Source organism: Bos javanicus, chromosome 3, assembly GCF_032452875.1.
Source record: "Bos javanicus breed banteng chromosome 3, ARS-OSU_banteng_1.0, whole genome shotgun sequence".
In the NCBI taxonomy this organism is placed as follows: Eukaryota; Metazoa; Chordata; class Mammalia; order Artiodactyla; family Bovidae; genus Bos; species Bos javanicus.
Genome location: NC_083870.1, coordinates 7,663,472 through 7,683,862, shown reverse-complemented (window position 1 = coordinate 7,683,862; position 20,391 = coordinate 7,663,472). Strand labels below are relative to the sequence as shown.

Below are 20,391 nucleotides of genomic sequence, written 5' to 3'. Positions count from 1 at the left end.
TTGTTAACTTAATGTTTTTGAAAAATGTTAGGTCAGACATTAACTGGCAATGTCAAATATGTCAGAAATGGAATTGCAGCTCTGTCCTAGTAGTGTTTCTTGATTGTAAACAACAGAAACCTACTGTAAGTTAAAGCAGAAACTGCTGACATTAAGCAGAAAAGGAATTTATTGGAAGTCTATTTGGTAGTTCACAGATACCATGGAAGACTGGAGAATTCAGCTTAGAATATGGTGGGAACCAAAGGAAGCCACACAGCAAAGAACACAGCCATTGTCTCAGCTCAAGAAGTTGGGTTAGGATAACCCACCACTGGATACCCCACAGATTGCTAGCACTGCTGTCAGTGGCAGACTCTTCACTGCTATGAATAATCTGTATGTCTCTGAGTCTTTTTTCACTAATGCCTGAGCCTTTCAAATTTAAAAGGAGTATCTGATTGGCCAAGCTTATATCACATGTCCATGCCCTAGTTGCCAAAGAGCTGGGAGAGAGGCTTCTTCTCCTAGCGTCAGGCTTCAGTAGTTGAAGGTATTTTCTGCACAAAAACCCACTCAGTGGTAATACCAACAAATAGAAAAGCTTTGGGGATGCAGGATGGCCATAACCACCAGCTAATACTATAAAAATTAAGTGCCGAGTCTTAAAGATTTAGGGAAACTAATTTGAAATTCACATGACTAAAATGAACAATACTTATTAAGCTTAGGAATGTAATCTATGGCTTGCCTTACAAATATTAAATATCAAGAGTATTAAATTAAAGACTTTAATCTCTCCTGCTTTGTACCTTATAGTATAGGCCCTTCAGTGTCCTCTCTCTCCAGATATCTGGGCCCCTGTAACCTACACTGGGATTCATTATGGCAGCCTGGGCAAACCAAATGGAGGCAACACTGTTGAACCTAGTAGTAGGAGCACATGTCTAGGAATGAGATTAGTCTCAGCTAGACCTGATGCTAAAGCTGAAACTCCAGTACTTTGGCCACCTCATGTAAAGAGTTGACTCGTTGGAAAAGACTCTGATGCTAGGAAGAATTGGGGGCAGGAGGAGAAGGGGAGACAGAGGATGAGATGGCTGGATGGCATCACTGACTCAATGGACGTGAGTCTTAGTGAACTCCGGGAGTTGGTGATGGACAGGGAGGGCTGGCGTGCTGCGATTCATGGGGTCGCAAAGAGTTGGACACAACTGAGTGACTGAACTGAACTGAACTGAGACCTGAATGGATATAAGAAGTAGCTGTGACCCTTTGGACGGGGAGGGAGAAAAATACCACTTTGCAGAAGAGAAAATTGGGTTGAGGCTGGGGTGGGAAAGTGCTTTGGGCCACAGTGGAAGCTGAGTGGCTGGGCCAGGCCAGGAATTGGCGGGGGTAGGAGAATAACAGTGGAGGGAAGCAGAGAAAGGCAGATGTTGTACAGATAGTAGCTGCCCAGATTCTTCAAATGACTAGGCCTGTGAGAAACTTTTTTTCTTGGTACTAGGATTTAACTTGATTTTTAAATGTGTTTCCTTGCCAGAAGACCATTATGAAGTCTGCCCACAGAAGAAAAGACCCTTTATCTATGTAATTCAAATAAAACTAGACATTTTTTTTCTTACCCTTTTAAAAGACTAATTTTGGCATAGTGGCACATCCAAAAGAAATGCAAATCCAAAACTTCAAAAACTTGATAAGTAATATAGCCTTTTAATGGAGTCTCTTGAAAAAACTGGAAAGGGAATATTAATAGACAGGAAAACATCCTCTTGCCTCCAACCACCACTCCCTGCCCCCAACACACAGTCACTGCGTTAGTCTCTCTTCTGTCACACAAAGCCCACAGCTCAGGCTAGCCCTCTTTACTCAATTCTTTTCTACCCTTCCAACTTCCAGACTTCTCCCCCTCTGCTAAACTAATACTTTTTAAAAAATGTAAGCCAGTGTAGCTTCTTCCAACTCTCGTCTCCACCTATAACCTCACCCCTCCCACACAATCAGCAGTGCTAAAAAAAAAAAAAAAATCCTTAGAAGAAGCACAGAGATAGGAGTAGAAGCTCTGAATACTTAAACCTCTGTTATTTCTCTCTCGCCATTTTTTTAAATTAAAAGAAGTGAAATACCAGAGTGTATTCCTTTCTTGGTTGAATTTATAGAGAGTATCTATGACAGTTGACACCAGTGTTTGTGAAAAAGAATGAGAGATCCCAGTAGAAAAACCAAAATCCATGGGGACCAAATCATAAAAGAGCTTTCATTTCTAGGCTCAGAAATTTAGATCAGTTGTGTCTGTCACCCTCAGTTTCTTTTATTCAGCTGTGGAAAGTGGTTCTCCACTATGAGGTGGAACGGAATAAACTTAGACAGCTGTCACTGCCCACTTTGTAATTTGCCTTGTCAAGTCCAGTCTTTCCTAAAATGTACTTTATGGATATTTTCCAGCCCCTCATATTTCTTTGTGTGAAACCAAGATCAAAATTGCTTTGGAAGGAAAAGGATCAAGATCTGTAGTGAAGAGTGGGGAAATATCCAAACACTGAGAATCATTCCAGGAGAATAGATTAAGTAGGACTCCTCTTCCACCGCAGAAGATTGTAGAGTCATAGATATGAAGGAATCAGCTAGAATCATATCCCTCCATGTTCCCTCCCCTGTTTACACACATAGGACATTTGAGACTACTCTTGTACAAGTCAAAGTGAAAGTCACTCAGTCGTGTCCAACTCTTTGCACCCCCATGGACTATAATTTCTCCAGGCCACAATACTGGACTGGATAGCCTTCCACTTCTCCAGGGGATCTTCCCAACTGTGGATCGAACCCAGATCTCCTGCATTGTGGGCGGATTCTTTACTAGTTGAGCCACAAGGGAAGCCCAAGAATACTGGAGTGGGTAGCCCATCCCTTCCCCGGTGGATCTTCCTGACCCAGGAACCGAACCAGGGTCTCCTGCACTGCAGGCAGATTCTTTACCAACTGAGCTCCAGGGAAGCCCCAAACTGGGGAATGTGGGCATCGATCCCGCTACCACTCACATGCTAAGCAAGTCCTCTACCATTTGAGCTAATCCCCCACTCCACTCTTGTACAAGTTTACTTCATTTCTAGAGCCAGCTGCCTAGTTTAAAAAAAATTTTTGGTCTCCACCCAACATTTTCCCCAATTTTTCCAACAAAAAAATAAAGTAATTCTCTTAGATACCAATATTTAACTTTTTGCTTGAAGTGTTTCCTAATTAATCTCTTTTTTCAGAAAACTTGATTCAATTTTCTGTAGACACAGACCCTTCCTCTGTCCCATCCCATCCTTTGCTTTGGTAGCATATCTGTAGTTTGCAATTTAATTCTTAGGAAATTCACTTCCTGCCAGTAGTCCTGAGTAAAGTCAATTTTTAAAATAAAACATCTTGTAAACATTATGTCTGACAGACTCTCATATGGTTAAACTCTATACGTTTAGTGTTTGATCTTTCTCCTTAATAAGACATTTTTCTGACGCTACACTCTCAGCACACAACAAATGATGATTGATAACAAGTCTCAGGAATCCTAATGTATTTGCCTAAATCACACATGGTCCACCTTTGAAAAAGCTCTGTATTATAGCTGACAAAGTTTTGAAGTTTGATGAGCTCAGATTACTGAATGAAGAAATAGGAAGTATAAGGTCAGAGACTTCCTAGCACTCTACTTATTCAAGGCACATAACCAACATTTTGTTCTAAGAGCTTTCTTTAGGGAAAACAATCCCACCCTGGTTTAGAAACACTTTCCCTGAAGCCCTCATCAAGACAGAAGAATGACTGGGGGGCTACTGTCTTATTCTTGGGAAAGTTTACAAGGAATCATTTTGGCTGTGAAACTCAAAATTAATTCTGGATTTGAAAGAGAGGCATACGTAACGGTGTTGTTGTTGTTCAGCTGCTAGGTTGTGTCTGACTCTTCATGACCCCCTGAACTGGAGCACGCCAGGCTTCCCTGTCCTTCACGATATCCCAGAGTTTGCGCAAATTCTTGTCCATTGAGTCAGTGATGCCATCCAACTATTTCTTCCTCTGTCGTCCCCTTCTCCTTTTGCCCTCAGTCTTTCCCAGCATCAGGGTCTTTTCCAATGAGTTGGCTGTTCTCATCAGGTGGTGTAAGTATTGGAGCTTCAGCTTCAGCAACAGTCCTTCCAATGAATATTCAGGGTTGATTTCCTTTAGGATTGACTGGTTTGATCTTCTTACTGTCCTAGGGTCTCTCAAAACTCTTCACCAAACTATGAGGTTGACCATTATGAAATTACTGAGATTTGACTCACCATAAAAATGACAGTTTTGTATGGTTCAATCATGCCCTTTTTGTGTGAATAAAAGAGTTCAGCACAGAGCTATAACAGAGTGAAGTAAGTCAGAAAGAAAAAATAAATATCCCGTATTAACACACATATATGGAATTTAGAAAAATGGTACCGATGAACCTGTTTGCAGGGCAAGTGGAGATGCAGGCATGGAGAACAGACTTATGGACACGAGGCAGGGATATGGAAGATGAGGATGGGAAGAATGGAGAGGGTAGCATGGAAACATGTACACTAACTTATGTAAAACAGATAGCCAGTGGGAATATGTTGTATGGCTCAGGGAACTTAAGCCGGGGCTCTGTGACTACCTAGAGGGGTGGGATGGGATGGGAGGTGGGAGGGAGGCTCACGAGGGAGGGGACATATGCATACCTATGGCTTATCCATGTTGATGTATGGCAGAAACACCACCATAGTGTAATTATCCTTCAGTTAAAAAATTAAGAAAAAAAAAAAAGGAGTTCAGCATCAGTTGGGGAGTTTTGGGGGCTTCTTGTAGAGTTTGATATGAGAACCATTGCTTATGGCAGTACTTTAGTTTGTACTTATTAGGATTTCAAACTAACTTTTTTGGGGGGTGACCTTGCCTGCACTATCAGATTTGAATTTACTGTCAAAATTTTCCTCTTGTCAAAATGTAAACCTTGGCTCGCTTTTGAGCCATCTGTTGTGCTCTAATAGTTTTGATTTATTTTTCCTCTGGCTGACATGTGTGCTAATGGTGCAGATGCAAACTTTACATTTCCTTTTATTGGCCTGTAGTTTTATTGCATGTGTTAGTGGCACAAATACTGCATTCATATTAGCTATTTCTATTAACTGTTTCTAGTTTTGGGATGAGTAATGTATTTTACTTATGTTTTTACTATGATGGGAAGTTCTACATCATAGACATTTTAATAGACTTTTAAATGATTACACTCTACTTAATTTTACTACCTCTAATTTTTTTTTTTTGCAATTCTTATTTTCAGGATATGTCAGTATGTGTGTCTGTGTAGTTTAATGATTTCTAATTTCCTAATTGCCTTTGCTTTATAATTGCTTTAAATGAAAGGACAGATTTGGTTCCTGATCAACAGTTAATGTAACTACTAGAAATTAACATTAGTTCAGAATGTTGTGAATTGATAAATAACTAGGAAAAACTGACTTTAATTACTGCTTTGGCCTTCAGTTTGGTAGTCTGAAAGATACTTGGTAAGGTAAATGAGGCAGTGATACAGGAAACAAAAGGTAGGAACATATTGATAGAGAAAATTTAATACAAAGCTGTTTTTCAAATGTGGATAGATGCTCTTTTTATTTTTGGTCTGTTTTTAACAGTTTTCTGGGTTGGAAAACCAACCCCCATGTCTGTAATACAGTTTACGTGGTTCAAATTTAAAATATCAAGAGGTCATTGTTATTAATAGGGGCCTGATCTGCAAGACTCTTTGACATGTTGATCTAAGTGAAAGCTGTTTAGTGTCACAGATACTGCCTGTTGCAGACTGAGTTTCCCTCATCCTTAGGGGACATCGTTAGATATTAAATACCTTCCTTTCTGGGCTTCCCTGGTGACTCAGTGGTAAAGAATCTGCCTGCCAGTGCAGGAGACACTTGTTCAATCCCTGGCCCGGGGGAATCCCACATGCTGCAGAGAAACTAAGAAAACATAGACTACATCTATGAAGTCTGTGCTCTAACGGCCAGAACTGCAGCTACTGAAGCCCACTCAGCCTAGAGCCTGTGCCCTGCAGCAAGAGAAGCTACTTCAGTGAGAAGCCTGAGCACACTGCCACTAGAGACAAGCCTGCATGGCAGCAAAGACCCAGCACAGCCAAATAAATAAATTTTAAATGCATTCCTTTCTATCAAAAATAAAAGACTGCAGCCCTGATTCAGTTTCCTAACATGGGCAAAGCTGTTCTACCTAGTAAAACACAGACTAGGGATAATCTGTTAATTAACAAAATTGGTTAAAGCAAAGGATCTTTTTTTTTTAAGATATATACGTGTGTGTGTCTTACTTTATCTCAATTAATTATATAAATATGCATTCATTTGGCAAGCTTTGAGGTAGGGCCGGTTCTTTTTGAGTGCACATCTACTAAAGTTCCACGTTGTCTTTCTTGCAATAAACTCTACTCACTGTGTGCATGCTAAGTCACTTCAGTCGTGTCTGAGTCTTTGTGACCCTATAGGCTGTGGCCCTCCAGGCTCCTCTGTCCAAGGAATTCTCCAGGCAAGAATACTGGAGTGAGTTGCTGTGTCTTCCTCCAGGGGATCTTCCTGAGCCAGGGATCGATCCTGCGTCTCTTTCTTCTGCATTGGCAGGCAGGTTCTTTACCACTAGCGCCAACTTGGAAGCGCTACACCCACAGTGCTCTCTTTCTATTCACACTGTTTGTTTTTTTTTTTTTTCTAATTTTATTTTATTTTTAAACTTTACATAATTGTATTAGTTTTGCCAAATATCAAAATGAATCCGCCACAGGTATACATGTGTTCCCCATCCCGAACCCTCCTCCCTCCTCCCTCCCCATACCATCCTATGTAGTAGTTTATTAAATTACACAGTTAGTAACAAATGCAATTAGCAAAGGTAGTTTTGGAAAAATAACCCAACTAGTCATGAATGTTTAGTGTGTTAGAGGCAGCAGTAAGTTTTAGAGGGGAAGCGGGAAGGGTCATTTAACCTAGTGAGTTAGTTTAAGTTAAGGTCAGTTTCTACCTACACAGATATGTAGAATCAACATTAGACAAAACTTGGTAGGACCTCAGTTTGAATGTGCTTTTCCATCATAACCTCCAGCTGGGCAAAATGTGGTCCTGTTCTTTTGATAAGTTAGTCTCCAATTTTAGCTCTTTAAAAAAAAAAAAGAGAAGAAACAGATAACTTTGGATGCTGTGTTATGCACTAATAATTTTGTTTTTCTAACAAAGTGCTTGGAAGAGGGAATGGGGAAAGCTGTATGAAAATAGTATATTTTCTCATGCACAATATTGTATAACATTGGAAAACTGATGCTTTATTCTGACAATGAAACGTTTTGGCGTTTTCCCACCAGTATTTCTCTAACTTCCTCTGAGAATAACAAAGTGTTGATTATGCTATTTTGTCCACATAGTTTTCTCCCCAAAGATATTCCTAGGTATCTCAGTCCTATAAAAGCTTTTTAGGAGTCCATTTGGAGATATCTTAAAGGTAGTGACATAGTTTTGAAAGACTGTGACAAAATAATTTATCTCTATGGCAACATCTTTTTTCTACTTTTTATTTCTAAGTAACTTCACCTTTGTTGCAGTTGAATTATATTAACTGACTTAATAAGAAAGAAAGAATTTTGTTCAGATTCATCTAATTGTACTTGTACTTTTCCAGGATTGAATTTCCTAGACAATTTCTTTAATAAATAAAGGGGAGGGGAATATTATCAAGAAGGCCAGATAACAAAGGTGTTTGTTTTACACTGTTAAAGAGTAAAGCTTCTTTGATTATTTTAACCCTTATTGAGATTTCTCTTGAGTAAAAACCACTATATTATTTCACAAACTTGTAATATAACTAGTCATTGGAGTTGTTTTAGTACAAGTGACAGAAAAGTCCAAAATAGTAGTGACTTAGACAAATTAGAAGTTTGTTTCTCATATGGAGGTCTTCTGGTATCTCCTTGATCATTAGGATCCCTTGCTCCTCCTTATTGCTCCATAAATTTCAGATTGCAGTTTCCGTATCCTGATGCAAGATGGCTACCCCAGTTTCAGCAGTCACATCTGCATTCTAGCTAGCAGGTGAGAAACAAGAAAAGGAGCGAGTTTGCCTTTCACCATCACCACCCTGACAAAGTTCATGTACCATTTCTCCTCACAGTCCACTGACCAGAACTTGAATGTGTAGCTTCACTTGGTTGCACAGGAATATAGTCCTTTTTCTGAGTAGCTTCGTGCCCAGCTAAATGATATTAGAAAAGGAATAGGAAAAGGAAAGCAGATACCGAGCACAATGACTGTTCCTGCCACAATTAGCATTCTTTGCCTAAGAAAAACTTGAATATGTGTTCTTTAAAAGAAAATATCCTCTGTAGCACAGTGCTGAATACATGGTAGGTTACTATGCTCAGTAAATTTTTTTTTAATGAATGGTGAGAAGTCAGTAAATGTTGACTGATTCCTTTCTGAAGATGTCACTGATAGGATTAGTGAAATACCATCAAACGTGAGATAAACATAGTTGGAGAGAACAAATGATTGAAGATTCACTGTTATGGCAAGAAACATTTAACTTGATGAAGTGAAAGTAAATATTAAATGAAGCAACTACACTGTTGTAGGCGTGTGTGTGTGTGCAAAGTATTTTTTAATATAAAATAGGCACAGTTAGAGTTCGTGGGTGCATGCTAAGTTACTTCAGTCATATCCAACTCTTTGCAACGCCATGGACTGTAGTCCACCAGGCTCCTCTGTCCATGGGATTCTCCGGGCAAGAATATTGGAGTGGTTTGCCATTTCCTACTCCAGAGAATCTTCCCAACCCAGGGATAGAACCCACATCTCTTTTATCTCCTACATTGGCGGGCAGGTCCTTTACCACTAGCGCCACCTGGGAAGCCCAGAGTCTTTAGTATACCAGCTTTGATTCCCTGCATGTCTAACCTATAGGTCTCTTTGTAAACAAGCACTTTATAGGTTTTACTCCTAGTTTGCAAACCTTTAATAATTAGAGGTAGGGAAGGTTAACTGTAATAGTTTTTATGCGTTCAAGATGTGATTTCTTCTTTTTCACAAATAGTAATGTGTTTTTTTGGTTTTCTGCTGCAAAAGTAACTACTTTGTATGAAATTTAATGAAGAGAGAAAGCAGGAGGCATTATGTTCTGAAAATCATGTTTAAAGAAGTTTGATACGACATCTAGATCCTAACAGGAAATTCAGATTTAAGTCTGAGCCTGACCTTAACCCGTGACCAGTGGAATCAAAGTATGTTTATTTTTACAGTAGCCTTAATTTGGGGCTTGTAAGTTTGTTGGTTTGTTTTCTCATTCAATTTGGGGGATCCTGAACAGTATTTTAATTATAGGTGTTTAGCTATTTATAATTTTTATGGCACGAAGATCAGCAAATTTTGTTTTGTCTTGGCTATCATATGTTATCTTACTTTCAGAAACGTGTGATCTTTGTGTCTAACAATGCACTTAAAAAAAAAAAAAAACTTTCCCATGCTGCAGTGCCGGAATTATAACAGAACAATCACACTCATCTTTTCCCCTCTATTTTTTTGTTTTTTTTTAAAAAATAAACATGTTCTCATGGAGATGTTGCCTTGAATTAGACAAAGCACAAGCAGTTACAGGAAAGGTTTTCTGTACAGTTCTGTTCATGTACATTAATTTCTGTTTGTTTTTCACAATCTAGATTTTTTTCTTAGCTTTGCTGATATTTACATTTCATAATCACATTGAATTAAGTTGCATTGAATTTTTTATCACTCTCAGCTATGTCAAGTCCTATTTTTTGATGAGTCCTTCCATAGAGCAAGTTTGTTGAACAAATGATGCAACACAGGAGCAAGAAAATAAAGCAAGAGGAGTTAGACTGCGGGTTAGCTTTATCTCAGTTTAACCATGCTCCCTTAAGAAGAAACACTACTGTATACTTTTTTCTCTTTTTCCTTTTTGTTGTGACAATTCCTATGTTTTTGCTAGGAAAAAAAGTGTCTGAGTTATTGAAAACAGTAGTTAATATCAAAGTCAAAGTCATTTTTAACCAGCTTTTTCATACCTACAAAAGACATATATACCTTTTCCAAAACACTCATTCTTCCCTGTTTCTGAAGCCAAAGTCCTCTTGGTTCATTCTTACTTCGGCTTCAGTATTTGTGTGGTTGGAAACTAGAAACCTCAGATGCTCTGGGTCACTTATAGATGATCAAAAGTTGGCAATATTACATTTATGTGTATGTACTCAGTCATGTCTGATTCTTTGCAATGCTGTGGACTGTAACCGGCCAGGTTCCTCAGTTCATGTTATTTTCTAGGCAAGAAATGCTGGAGTGGGTTGCCATTTCCTTTTCTAGAGGATCTTCCTGACCCAGGGATCAAACCCATCTCTCTTGTGTCTCCTGCATTGGCAGGCAAATTCTTTCATTTGTGTCACCTGGGAAGCCCCAATATTACATTTAGAATTATATAATTTTGCTAGGCATCCGTTTATAATTTTTTTTTTTTTACCCTTCCACTAATCTATACACTTTTTAAGGGGAAGAACTATGCATCTTATTTAGCATTTTTCTGTTGCTTACCGAAAGAGAAGCCTAACACTGGCTGCTTCAAAGGGAGAAGAGAAGGCCAAGCAGGTAAGGCTCTAGGCCTTGGTCTTGCTTGAATCAGAACCTCTCTGTTACATATCAGTTTTTGGGATCAGTATTGTTTTCAGGAGGGGGCGGAACATTACTCTTCTTTAAAAAAGAAATTTGAAGATGACTCTACTAGATAACTTCAGTACCTTCTGACATTATCTAGTCCAGCCTCCTCATTTTATAGGATTGGAAATAGATCCAGATTATACAGCTATTCAGTGGCAGACCTAGAATTAAAAGCCCTCTGTTCTGACTGCTTGACCAATACTCTTTATAGTATACTGCAGGATATATGTTATCAGAACTAGCAGTTTTCTGTAGTATCTGGTAGTGATAGTCTTTCCCTGGTGGCTCAGATGGTAAAGAATCTGCCCTCAATGTCAGAGAACTGGACTTGATCACTGGGTCAGGAAGATCCCCTAAAGAAGGGAATGGCAACCCACTCCAGTATTCTTGCCCAGGGAATTCCATGGACAGAGGAGCCTGGCAGAGTCAGACATAACTGAGCATCACAGGCTGGTCTGGGCTAATGATAGTCACTCAGTAATTCATGTGTATTGCATTATGAATGAATGAATCATAAAATGATTTGTAGTTAATTATCCCAAAGTCAGGTTCAAATAAAAAACTATCATTTTTTTTAAATGTAAGTTTCCATCTCACTCTTTTCATACGTCTCACCCTCTCCTCCCCTCTCCCCATGTCCATAAGTCTATTCTCTATGTCTATTTCTCCACTGCTGCTGCTGCTGCTGCTAAGTCGCTTCAGTCATGTCCAACTCTGTGAGACCCCATAGACGGCAGCCCACAAGGCCCCGCCGTCCCTGGGATTCTCCAGGCAAGAACACTGGAGTGGGTTGCCATTTCCTCCTCCAGTGCGTGAAAATGAAAAGTGAAAGTGAAGTCTTCAGTACCACAGAATACAATATTTATCTTTCTCTGACTCACTTCAGTCTGTGTAATAGATTCTAGGTTCATCTGCGTCATCAAAACGGAGTCAAATGTGTTCCTTTTTATGGCCGAGTAGTATTCCATTGTGTATATGTACCCAACTTTTTTATCCATTCATCTATCGATGGATATCTAGGTTGCTTCTGTGTTCTAGCTGTTGTAAATAGTGCTGCAGTGACCAATGGGATACATGTGTCTTTTTCAATTTTGGTTTCCTCATTTGCCTATGAGTGGGATTGCTGGGTCATATGGTTGTTTTATTCCTAGTTTTTTAAGGAATCTCCATACTGTCTTCCATAGTTGCTGTATCAATTTACATTCCCACCAACAGTGGAGGAGCGTTCCCTTTTCTCCACACCCTCTCCAGTATTTAGTATTTGTAGACTTTTTGATGACTGGTGTGAGGTGATATATCATTGTAGTTTTGATTTGCATTTCTCTAATAATGAGCAGTGTTGAGCATCTTTTCATGTGTTTTTTAGCCATCTGTATGTCTTCTTTGGAGAAATGTCTGTTTAGGTCTTTTCCCCATTTTTTGATGGGGTTGTTTATGTTTCTGCTATTGAGTTGTATGAGATGCTTGTATATTTTAGAGATTAATCCTTTGTCAGTTGTTTCATTTGCTATTATTTTCTCCCATTCTGAGAGTCTTCTTTTCACCTTGGTTACAGTTTCCTTTGCTGTGCAAAAGCTTTTAAGTTTAATCAGGTCCCACTTGTTTACTTTGTTTTTATTTCCATTACTCTAGGGGGTGGATCATAGAGGATCTTGCTTTCATTTATGTCATCGAGTGTTCTGCCTATATTTCCCTCTAAGAGTTCTATAGTTTCTGGTCTTACATTTAGGTCTTTAATCCATTTTGAGTTTATTTTTGTGTATGGTGTTAGGAAGTGTTCTAATTTCATTCTTTTACACGTATCTGTCCAGTTTTCCTAGCATCATTTATTGAAGAGGCTGTCTTTGCTCCACTGTATATTCTTGCCTCCTTTGTCAAAAATAAGGTACCCATAGGTGCATGGGTTTACTTCTGGGCTTCATATCTTGTTCCATTGGTCTATATTTCTGTTTTTGTGCCAGTACCATACTGTCTTGATGACTCTAGCTTTGTAGTATAATCTGAAGTCAGGAAGGTTGATTCCTCCAGCTCCATTCTTCTTTCTCAAGACTGCTTTGGCTCCTCGGGGTCTTTTGTGTTTCCATATGAATTGTGAAATTTTTTGTACTAGTTCTGTGAAAAATGCCATTGGTAATTTGATAAAGATCGCATTGAATCTTAGATTGCATTTGGTAGTATAGTCATTTTCACAATATTGATTCTTCCTAACCAGGAACATGGGATATCTCTCCATTTGTTTATGTCGTCTTTGATTTCTTTCATTAGTGTCTTATAATTTTCTCTGTACAGTTCTTTTGTCTCCTTAGGTAAGTTTATTCTTAGATATTTAATTGTTTTTGTTGCAGTGGTGAATGGGATTAATTCCTTAATTTCTCTTTCTGATTTTTCATTTTTAGTATATAGAAATGCAAGTGATTTCTGTGTATTGATTTTGTATCCTGCAACTTTGCTAAATTCACTGATTAGCTCTAGTAATTTTCTCATACTGTACTTTTCTATGTTTAGTATCATGTCATCTGCAAACAGTGAGAGCCTTACTTCTTCTTTTCTGATCTTGATTCCTTTTATTTCTTTTTCTTCTCTGATTACTGTGGCTAGGACTTCCAGAGCTATGTTGAATAATAGTGGTGAGAGTGGACACTCTTGTCTTGTCCCTGATCTTAGGAGGAGTGCTTTCAGTTTTTCACCATTGAGAATAATGTTTGCTGTAAGCTTATCATATATGGCCTTTACTATGTTGAGGTAAGTTCCTTCTATGCCTATTTTTTGAAGAGTTAAAATCATAAATGGGTGCTGAATTTTGTCAAAGGCTTTTTCTGCATCTATTGAGATTATCATATGGTTTTTATCTTTCAACTTGTTAATATAGGGTATCACAGGGTATTGATTGATTGGTATATATTGAAGAATCCTTGCATTCCTGGAATAAACCCAACTTGATCATGGTATATGAGCTTTTTGATGTGTTGCTGAATTCTGTTTGCTAAAATTTTGTTGAGGATTTTTGCATCGATGTTCATCAGTGATATTGGTCTGTAGTTTTCTTTTTTTGTGTTGTCTTTGTCTGGTTTTGGTATCAGGGTGATGGTGGCCTTGTAGAATGAGCTTGGAAATGTTCCTTCCTCTGCAGTTTTTTGAACGAGTTTTAGAAGATAGGCATTAACTCTTCTCTAAATGTTTTATAGAATTCTCCTGTGAAGCCGTCTGGTCCTGGGCTTTTGTTTTTGGGGAGATTTTCTTTATCACAGCTTCAATTTCAGTGCTTGTAATTGGGTTGTTCATAATTTCTAATTCTTCCTGGTTCAGTCTTGGAAGATGGAACTTTTCTAAGACTCTGTCCATTTCTTCCAGGTTATCCATTTTCTTGCCATATAGTTGTTCATAATAGTCTCTTATAATCCTTTGTATTTCTGCACTGTCTGTTGTAACCTCTCCTTTTTCATTTTTAAGTTTGTTGATTTGATTCTTCTCCCTTTTTTTCTTGATGAGTCTGGCTAAAGGTTTGTCAATTTTGTTTATCTTCTCAAAGAACCAGCTTTTAGTTTTTTTAATCTTTACTATTGTTTCTTTCATTTCTTTATCATTTATTTCTGCTCGGATCTTTATGGTTTGTTTTCTTTTACTAATTTTTGGGGGGTTTTGTTCTTTTTCCAGTTGTTTTAGATGTAAAGTTAGGTTGTCTAGTTGATGTTTTTCTTGTTTCTTGAGGTAGGATTGAATTGCTATAAACTTCCCTCTTAGAACTACTTTTGCTGCATCCCATAGGTTTTGAGTTGTGTTTTCATTGTCATTTGTTTCTAGAAATTTCTTGATTTCCCTTTTGATTTCTTCAGTAATCTTCTGGTTATTTAGAAACATGTTGTTTAATCTCCATGTGTTTGTGTTTCTTACAGCTTTTTCTTATTATTGATATCTGGTCTCATGGCATTGTGGTCAGACAAGATGCTTGATTTCAATTTTCTTAAGTTTACTGAAGTTTGATTCGTGACCCAAGATGTGGTCTATCCTGGAGAATGTTCCATGTGCCCTTGGGAAGAAGGTGTATTCTGCGTTTGGATGGAATGCCCTGAAGATATCAATGAGATTCAGCTCATCTAATGCATCATTTAAGACTTATGTTTCCTTATTAATTTTCTGTTTTGATGATCTGTCCATTGGTGTGAGTGGGATGTTAAAGTTTCCTACTATTATTGTGTTACTGTCAATTTCTCCTTTTATGTCTGTTAGTGTTGTCTTATGTATTGAGGTGCTCCTATGTTGGGTGCATAGATATTTACCATCGTTATGTCTTCCTCTTGGATTGATCCCTTGATCATTATGTAGTGTCCTTCCTTATCTCTTGTAATCGTCTTCATTTTAAGGTCTATTTCGTCTGATGTGAGGATTGCTACTCCAGCTTTCTTTTGTTTCCCATTTGCATGGAGTATATTTTTCCATCCTCTCACTTTCAGTCTCACTGAAAGTGAGAGGTCTGAAGTGGGTTTCTTGTAGACAGCATATAGATGGGTCTTGTTTTTGTATCCATTCAGCCAGTCTGTGTCTTTTGGTTGGAGCATTTAATCCATTTACATTTAAAGTAATTGTTGGTATATATGTCCCTATGCCATTTTCTTAATTGTTTGGGGTTGATTGTGTAGATCTTGTTTCTTCTCTTGTATTTCTTGACTGTAGAAGTCCCTTTAACATTTGTTGTAAAGCTGGTTTGGTGGTACTGAATTCTCTCAACTTCTGTTTGTCTGAAAAGCTTTTGATTTCTCCATCAATTTTGAGTGAGATCCTTGCTGGGTACAATAATCTTTGTTGTAGATTTTTCCCTTTCAGTACTTTAAATATATCCTGCCATTCCCTTCTGGCCTGCAGAGTTTCTGCTGCAAGATCAGCTGTTAAGCATATGAGGTTTCCCTTGAATGTACTTGTTGCTTTTCCCTTGCTGCTTTTAATATTCTTTCTTTGTATTTAGTCTTTGTTAGTTTGATTAGTATATGTCTTGGTGTGTTTCTCCTTGGGTTTAATCCTTTACAGGACTCTTTGTGCCTCTTGGACTTGGTTGACTATTTCCTTTTCCATGTTGGGGAAATTTTCAACTATAATCTCTTCAAAATTTTTCTCATACCCTTTCTTTTTCTCTTCCTCTTCTGGGACCCTATAATTCGAATGTTGGTGCATGTGATATTGTCCCAGAGGTCTCTGAGACCATCCTCAGTTATTTTCATTCTTTTTACTTTATTCTGCTCTTCAGAAGTTATTTCCACATTTTATCTTCCAGCTCACAGATTCATTCTTTTACTTCAGGTATTCTGCTATTGATTTCTTCTAGAGTATTTTTAATTTCAGTAATTATGTTGTTTGTCTCTGCATCTTTATTCTTTAATTCTTCTAGGTCTTTGTTAATTGATTCTTGCATTTTCTCCATGTTGTTTTCAAGGTTTTTGATCATCTTTACTATCATTATTCTGAATTCTTTTTCAGGTAGTTTGCCTATTTCCTCTTCATTTATTTGGACTTATGTATTTCTAGTTTGTTCCTTCATTTGTGTAGTATTTCTCTGCTTTTTCTTTTTTTTTTTTAACTTACTATGTTTGAGGTCTCCTTTTCCCAGGCTTCAAGGTTGAATTCTTTCTTCCTTTTGGTTTCTGCTCTCCTAAGGTTGGTCCAGTAGTTTGTGTAAGCTTCATGTAGGGTGAGATTTGTGCTGAGCTTTTTGTTGTTGTTGTTTGTTTGGTTGGTTTTCCTCTGATGGACAAGGCTGAGTGAGGTGGTAATCCTGTCTGCTGATGATTGGGTTTTTATTTTTGTTTGTTGTTTAGATCAGGCATCCTGCACAGATGTCCGGCACAGGCGTCTTGCATGGGTGGTTGAGTGATGCCGGGTCTTGTATTCAAGTGGTTTCCTTTGTGTGAGTTCTCACTATTTGATACTCCCTAGCATTAGTTCTCTGTTAGTCTAGGGTCTTGAAGTCAGTGCTCCCACTCCAAAGGCTTAGGGCTTGATCTCTGAGTCCAGAAGAAATGGGGCAGTGCTTTTTACCCAGTCTTCAAAACAGGTCTGAAGCCAGATTCAAGGACTCCTGTCCTCCAGGATGACGCCTCCCTCCTGACGGAAGATCCCTTTTTCTCTTCCTCGGTGCTTAGTCTGGTTTCACCTGCTCACAGGGGGACGAGTACAGAGGCCTTGCACCTAGTCCTTCAGGCCAGAGTTCTGAGCACAAAAGGGCTTAGCCAGCCCCGCCCCACCTTTTTTTTTATGATAGCATTGAAATGTTGGCATCCTAGAAACTCTGAATTGGGCTTGTTATAGGACTAAGCTGATTGTTATATGTAACAAATTGTTCTTTGTTAATCTTAGGATCACCTGCTGTTACCAGCTACCACCCATAACAAGACCTCAAGACCAAAGATGTCAATTGTATTACCAGCAATAAACATAAATGGTAAGTTGAAATTTTGGCTTATGAATGACATGTGATTGCTTTGTTTAACCTAGATTCTCTGGATTAACTAACACATTCATCTGGTCAAGTATATATCCATGCGTTATTTCTGAAGCATTTTCCCACTGTTTTCACAAAATATTATTTTTAAATTCTTCTCTTTTAAAAAGTAAAAGGTTTAGTCTAAAGCTACCTTTACAATTACTATATATTTTGTATATAAATTTATATACAATTTATCTTTACTGATCTATAGACTACTTGCTTGGGGCCTTTCTGGTAATACCTGCTGTATAAGAAGTCCTTGCTATATTGTGAGGGTGAGTTCATAGGTTATTGGAGCTCAAAGCAGTTTCTTGTATAACATAAATGGTGATGTGATGTGATTCCCAAACTAAACCTAAGAAACCTGTTTATATTTAATCTGTAATACTAATGAATTTGATATTGACAGTATTACTATTGCATTTTGTTCTCTCATTAATTCTGGGTATTGGATAAAATACAAATAATACCATAGTGCTTTGAGAGTATCCAAAGTGTGATGGTGTAGTGTACTTGCTTATAGTTTAGTAGGGAGTATAAGATGAGCACAGAAATCACTGTATTCCAGAGAGAGCATCCCATAAGGAATAAACAAAGTACTAAAGGGATTTAGTAAAGAAGAGATTACTTCCAGCTGGGTTCTTCATGGAAAAGAGAAACTTCTCACTCCCAGTGTCAGGTGTGTGTTGAGAATGAGCACAGTGTATATTGTTGGCTGATGACTTTCTCTGACACATCATATTAAATTCTAATGGAACTGGGAGGATTGGTTGTCCTTCTCAAGTCCATTTATCTGGTGTAACAGAACTACTAGTAAATTTTCTGTCTAATAATGACAACCTTATAGTTCAATGAGTAAGACAAAATCGAAAAGTTCTTTAACCTGAAGTTGGACCAGTCCACATTCTGATTGATGGTCATGCTGAAGCCACCAAATACAATTATAAAACACTGGGATTCTAGATAAATTCCAATAAAATTTAGTCTTAGAGAAAGAGTATTAGGTATTCATTGTACATTTTAAGATCATCGAGGACTGTCAAACTTCAATTAACTGTATCAGGTCAGATCAGTCGCTCAGTCGTGTCCGACTCTTTGCAACCCCATGAATCGCAGAACGCCAGGCCACCCTGTCCATCACCAACTCCCGGAGTTCACTGAGACTCACGTCCATCGAGTCAGTGATGCCATCCAGCCATCTCATCCTCTGTCATCCCCTTCTCCTCCTGCCCCCAATCCCTCCCAGCACTAGAGTCTTTTCCAATGAGTCAACTCTTCGCATGAGGTGGCCAAAGTACTGGAGTTTCAGCTTTAGCATCAGTCCTTCCAAAGAAATCCCAGGGCTGATCTCCTTCAGAATGGACTGGTTGGATCTCCTTGCAGTCCAAGGGACTCTCAAGAGTCTTCTCCAACACCACACTTCAAAAGCGTCAATTCTTCGGTGCTCAGCCTTCTTCACAGGCCAACTCTCACATCCATACATGACCACAGGAAAAACCATAGCCTTGACTAGACGAACCTTTGTTGGCAAAGTAATGTCTCTGCTTTTGAATATGCTATCTAAGTTGGTCATAACTTTCCTTCCAAGGAGTAAGCGTCTTTTAATTTCATGGCTGCAGTCACCATCTGTAGTGATTTTGGAGCCCCCCAAAATAAAGTCTGACACTGTTTCCACTGTTTCCCCATCTATTTCCCATGAAGTGGTGGGACCGGATGCCATGATCTTCATTTTCTGAATGTTGAGCTTTAAGCCAGCTTTTTCACTCTCCACTTTCACTTTCATCAAGAGGCTTTTGAGTTCCTCCTCACTTTTTGCCATAAGGGTGGTGTCATCTGCATATCTGAGGTTATTGATATTTCTCCCAGCAGTCTTGATTCCAGTTTGTGTTTCTTCCAGTCCAGCGTTTCTCATGATGTACTCTGCATATAAGTTAAATAAACAGGGTGACAATATACAGCCTTGATGAACTCCTTTTCCTATTTGGAACCAGTCTGTTGTTCCATGTCCAACTCTAACTATTGCTTCCTGACCTGCATACACATTTATCAAGAGGCAGATCAGGTGGTCTGGTATTCCCACCTCTTTCAGAATTTTCCACAGTTTATTGTGATCCACACAGTCAAAGGCTTTGGCATAGTCAATAAAGCAGAAATAAATGTTTTTCTGGAACTCTCTTGCTTTTTCAATGATCCAGCGGATGTTGGCAATTTGGTCTCTTGTTCCTCTGCCTTTTCTAAAACCAGCTTGAACATCAGGAAGTTCACGGTTCACATATTGCTGAAGCCTGGCTTGGAGAATTTTGAGCATTACTTTACTAGCGTGTGAGATGAGTGCAATTGTGTGGTAGTTTGAGCATTCTTTGGCATTGCCTTTCTTTGGGATTGGAATGAAAACTGACCTTTTCCAGTCTTGTGACCACTGCTGAGTTTTCCCAATTTGCTGGCATATTGAGTGCAGCACTTTCACAGCATCATCTTTCAGGATTTGCAATAGATCAACTGGAATTCCATCACCTCCACTAGCTTTGTTTGTAGTGATGCTTTCTAAGGCTTACTTGACTTCACATTCCAGGATGTCTGGCTCTAACTGTATACAGACAGCTTATTAGAAATGCTTAGGAGACAATGTTATAGACACATAACATATAAAAAAAAGTTTTTTTCTTTTTAAAACATAAAAGAATTATGACATCCTCTTAGTCTTAGGAAGACAGAACAAACTTTTTACAAAAACAAACTGTAACGCTGAGGTGAACTTATACTCCTTCAATGAAGGCATACCTCTGAAGCTTTCATGGATCAATCATATTACAACTTCAAGTGGAACAGTATATTCGAAAGGGTAGTGTATTACACTCCAAAGAATATGCTTAGGAAATATTATTCATCTTGTTCCTAGATTTTTCTACTTGAACTGTAATAGATCTAACTTCTTGTCAGTTTATGCTCAGAAAGGGTATTGTCTAACCTTCAACAAGGCAGAATTTACTTAATTTTAGTATTTTGATCTCAGGTTCTTATAAAGTAAAACCAGGCATTCTTCTGCATAACAGTAAGCTATCCATTTGTATTGATATTAAGCCAAAAACAGTAAGATGCTGTTTGATTATCTTGGCCAGGGGACTAATTTTTTAAAATGAGCCTTTTCATGGATTTGAAAAATACCATAATTAGAGGATCATT

At 38.3% G+C, this 20,391-nt stretch overlaps 1 protein-coding gene across 2 annotated transcripts in view; it reads left to right on the top strand.

Annotated features, from left to right (window-relative positions):
- ATF6 (activating transcription factor 6) overlaps positions 1–20,391 on the top strand; it is a 234,191-nt gene that overhangs the window by 151,992 nt on the left and 61,808 nt on the right. For both annotated transcript variants that reach the window (XM_061400334.1, XM_061400327.1), the window contains exon 15: positions 17,079–17,163. In XM_061400334.1, coding sequence (XP_061256318.1) covers positions 17,079–17,163 — 85 coding nt within the window. The remainder of the gene's footprint in view (positions 1–17,078; positions 17,164–20,391) is intronic.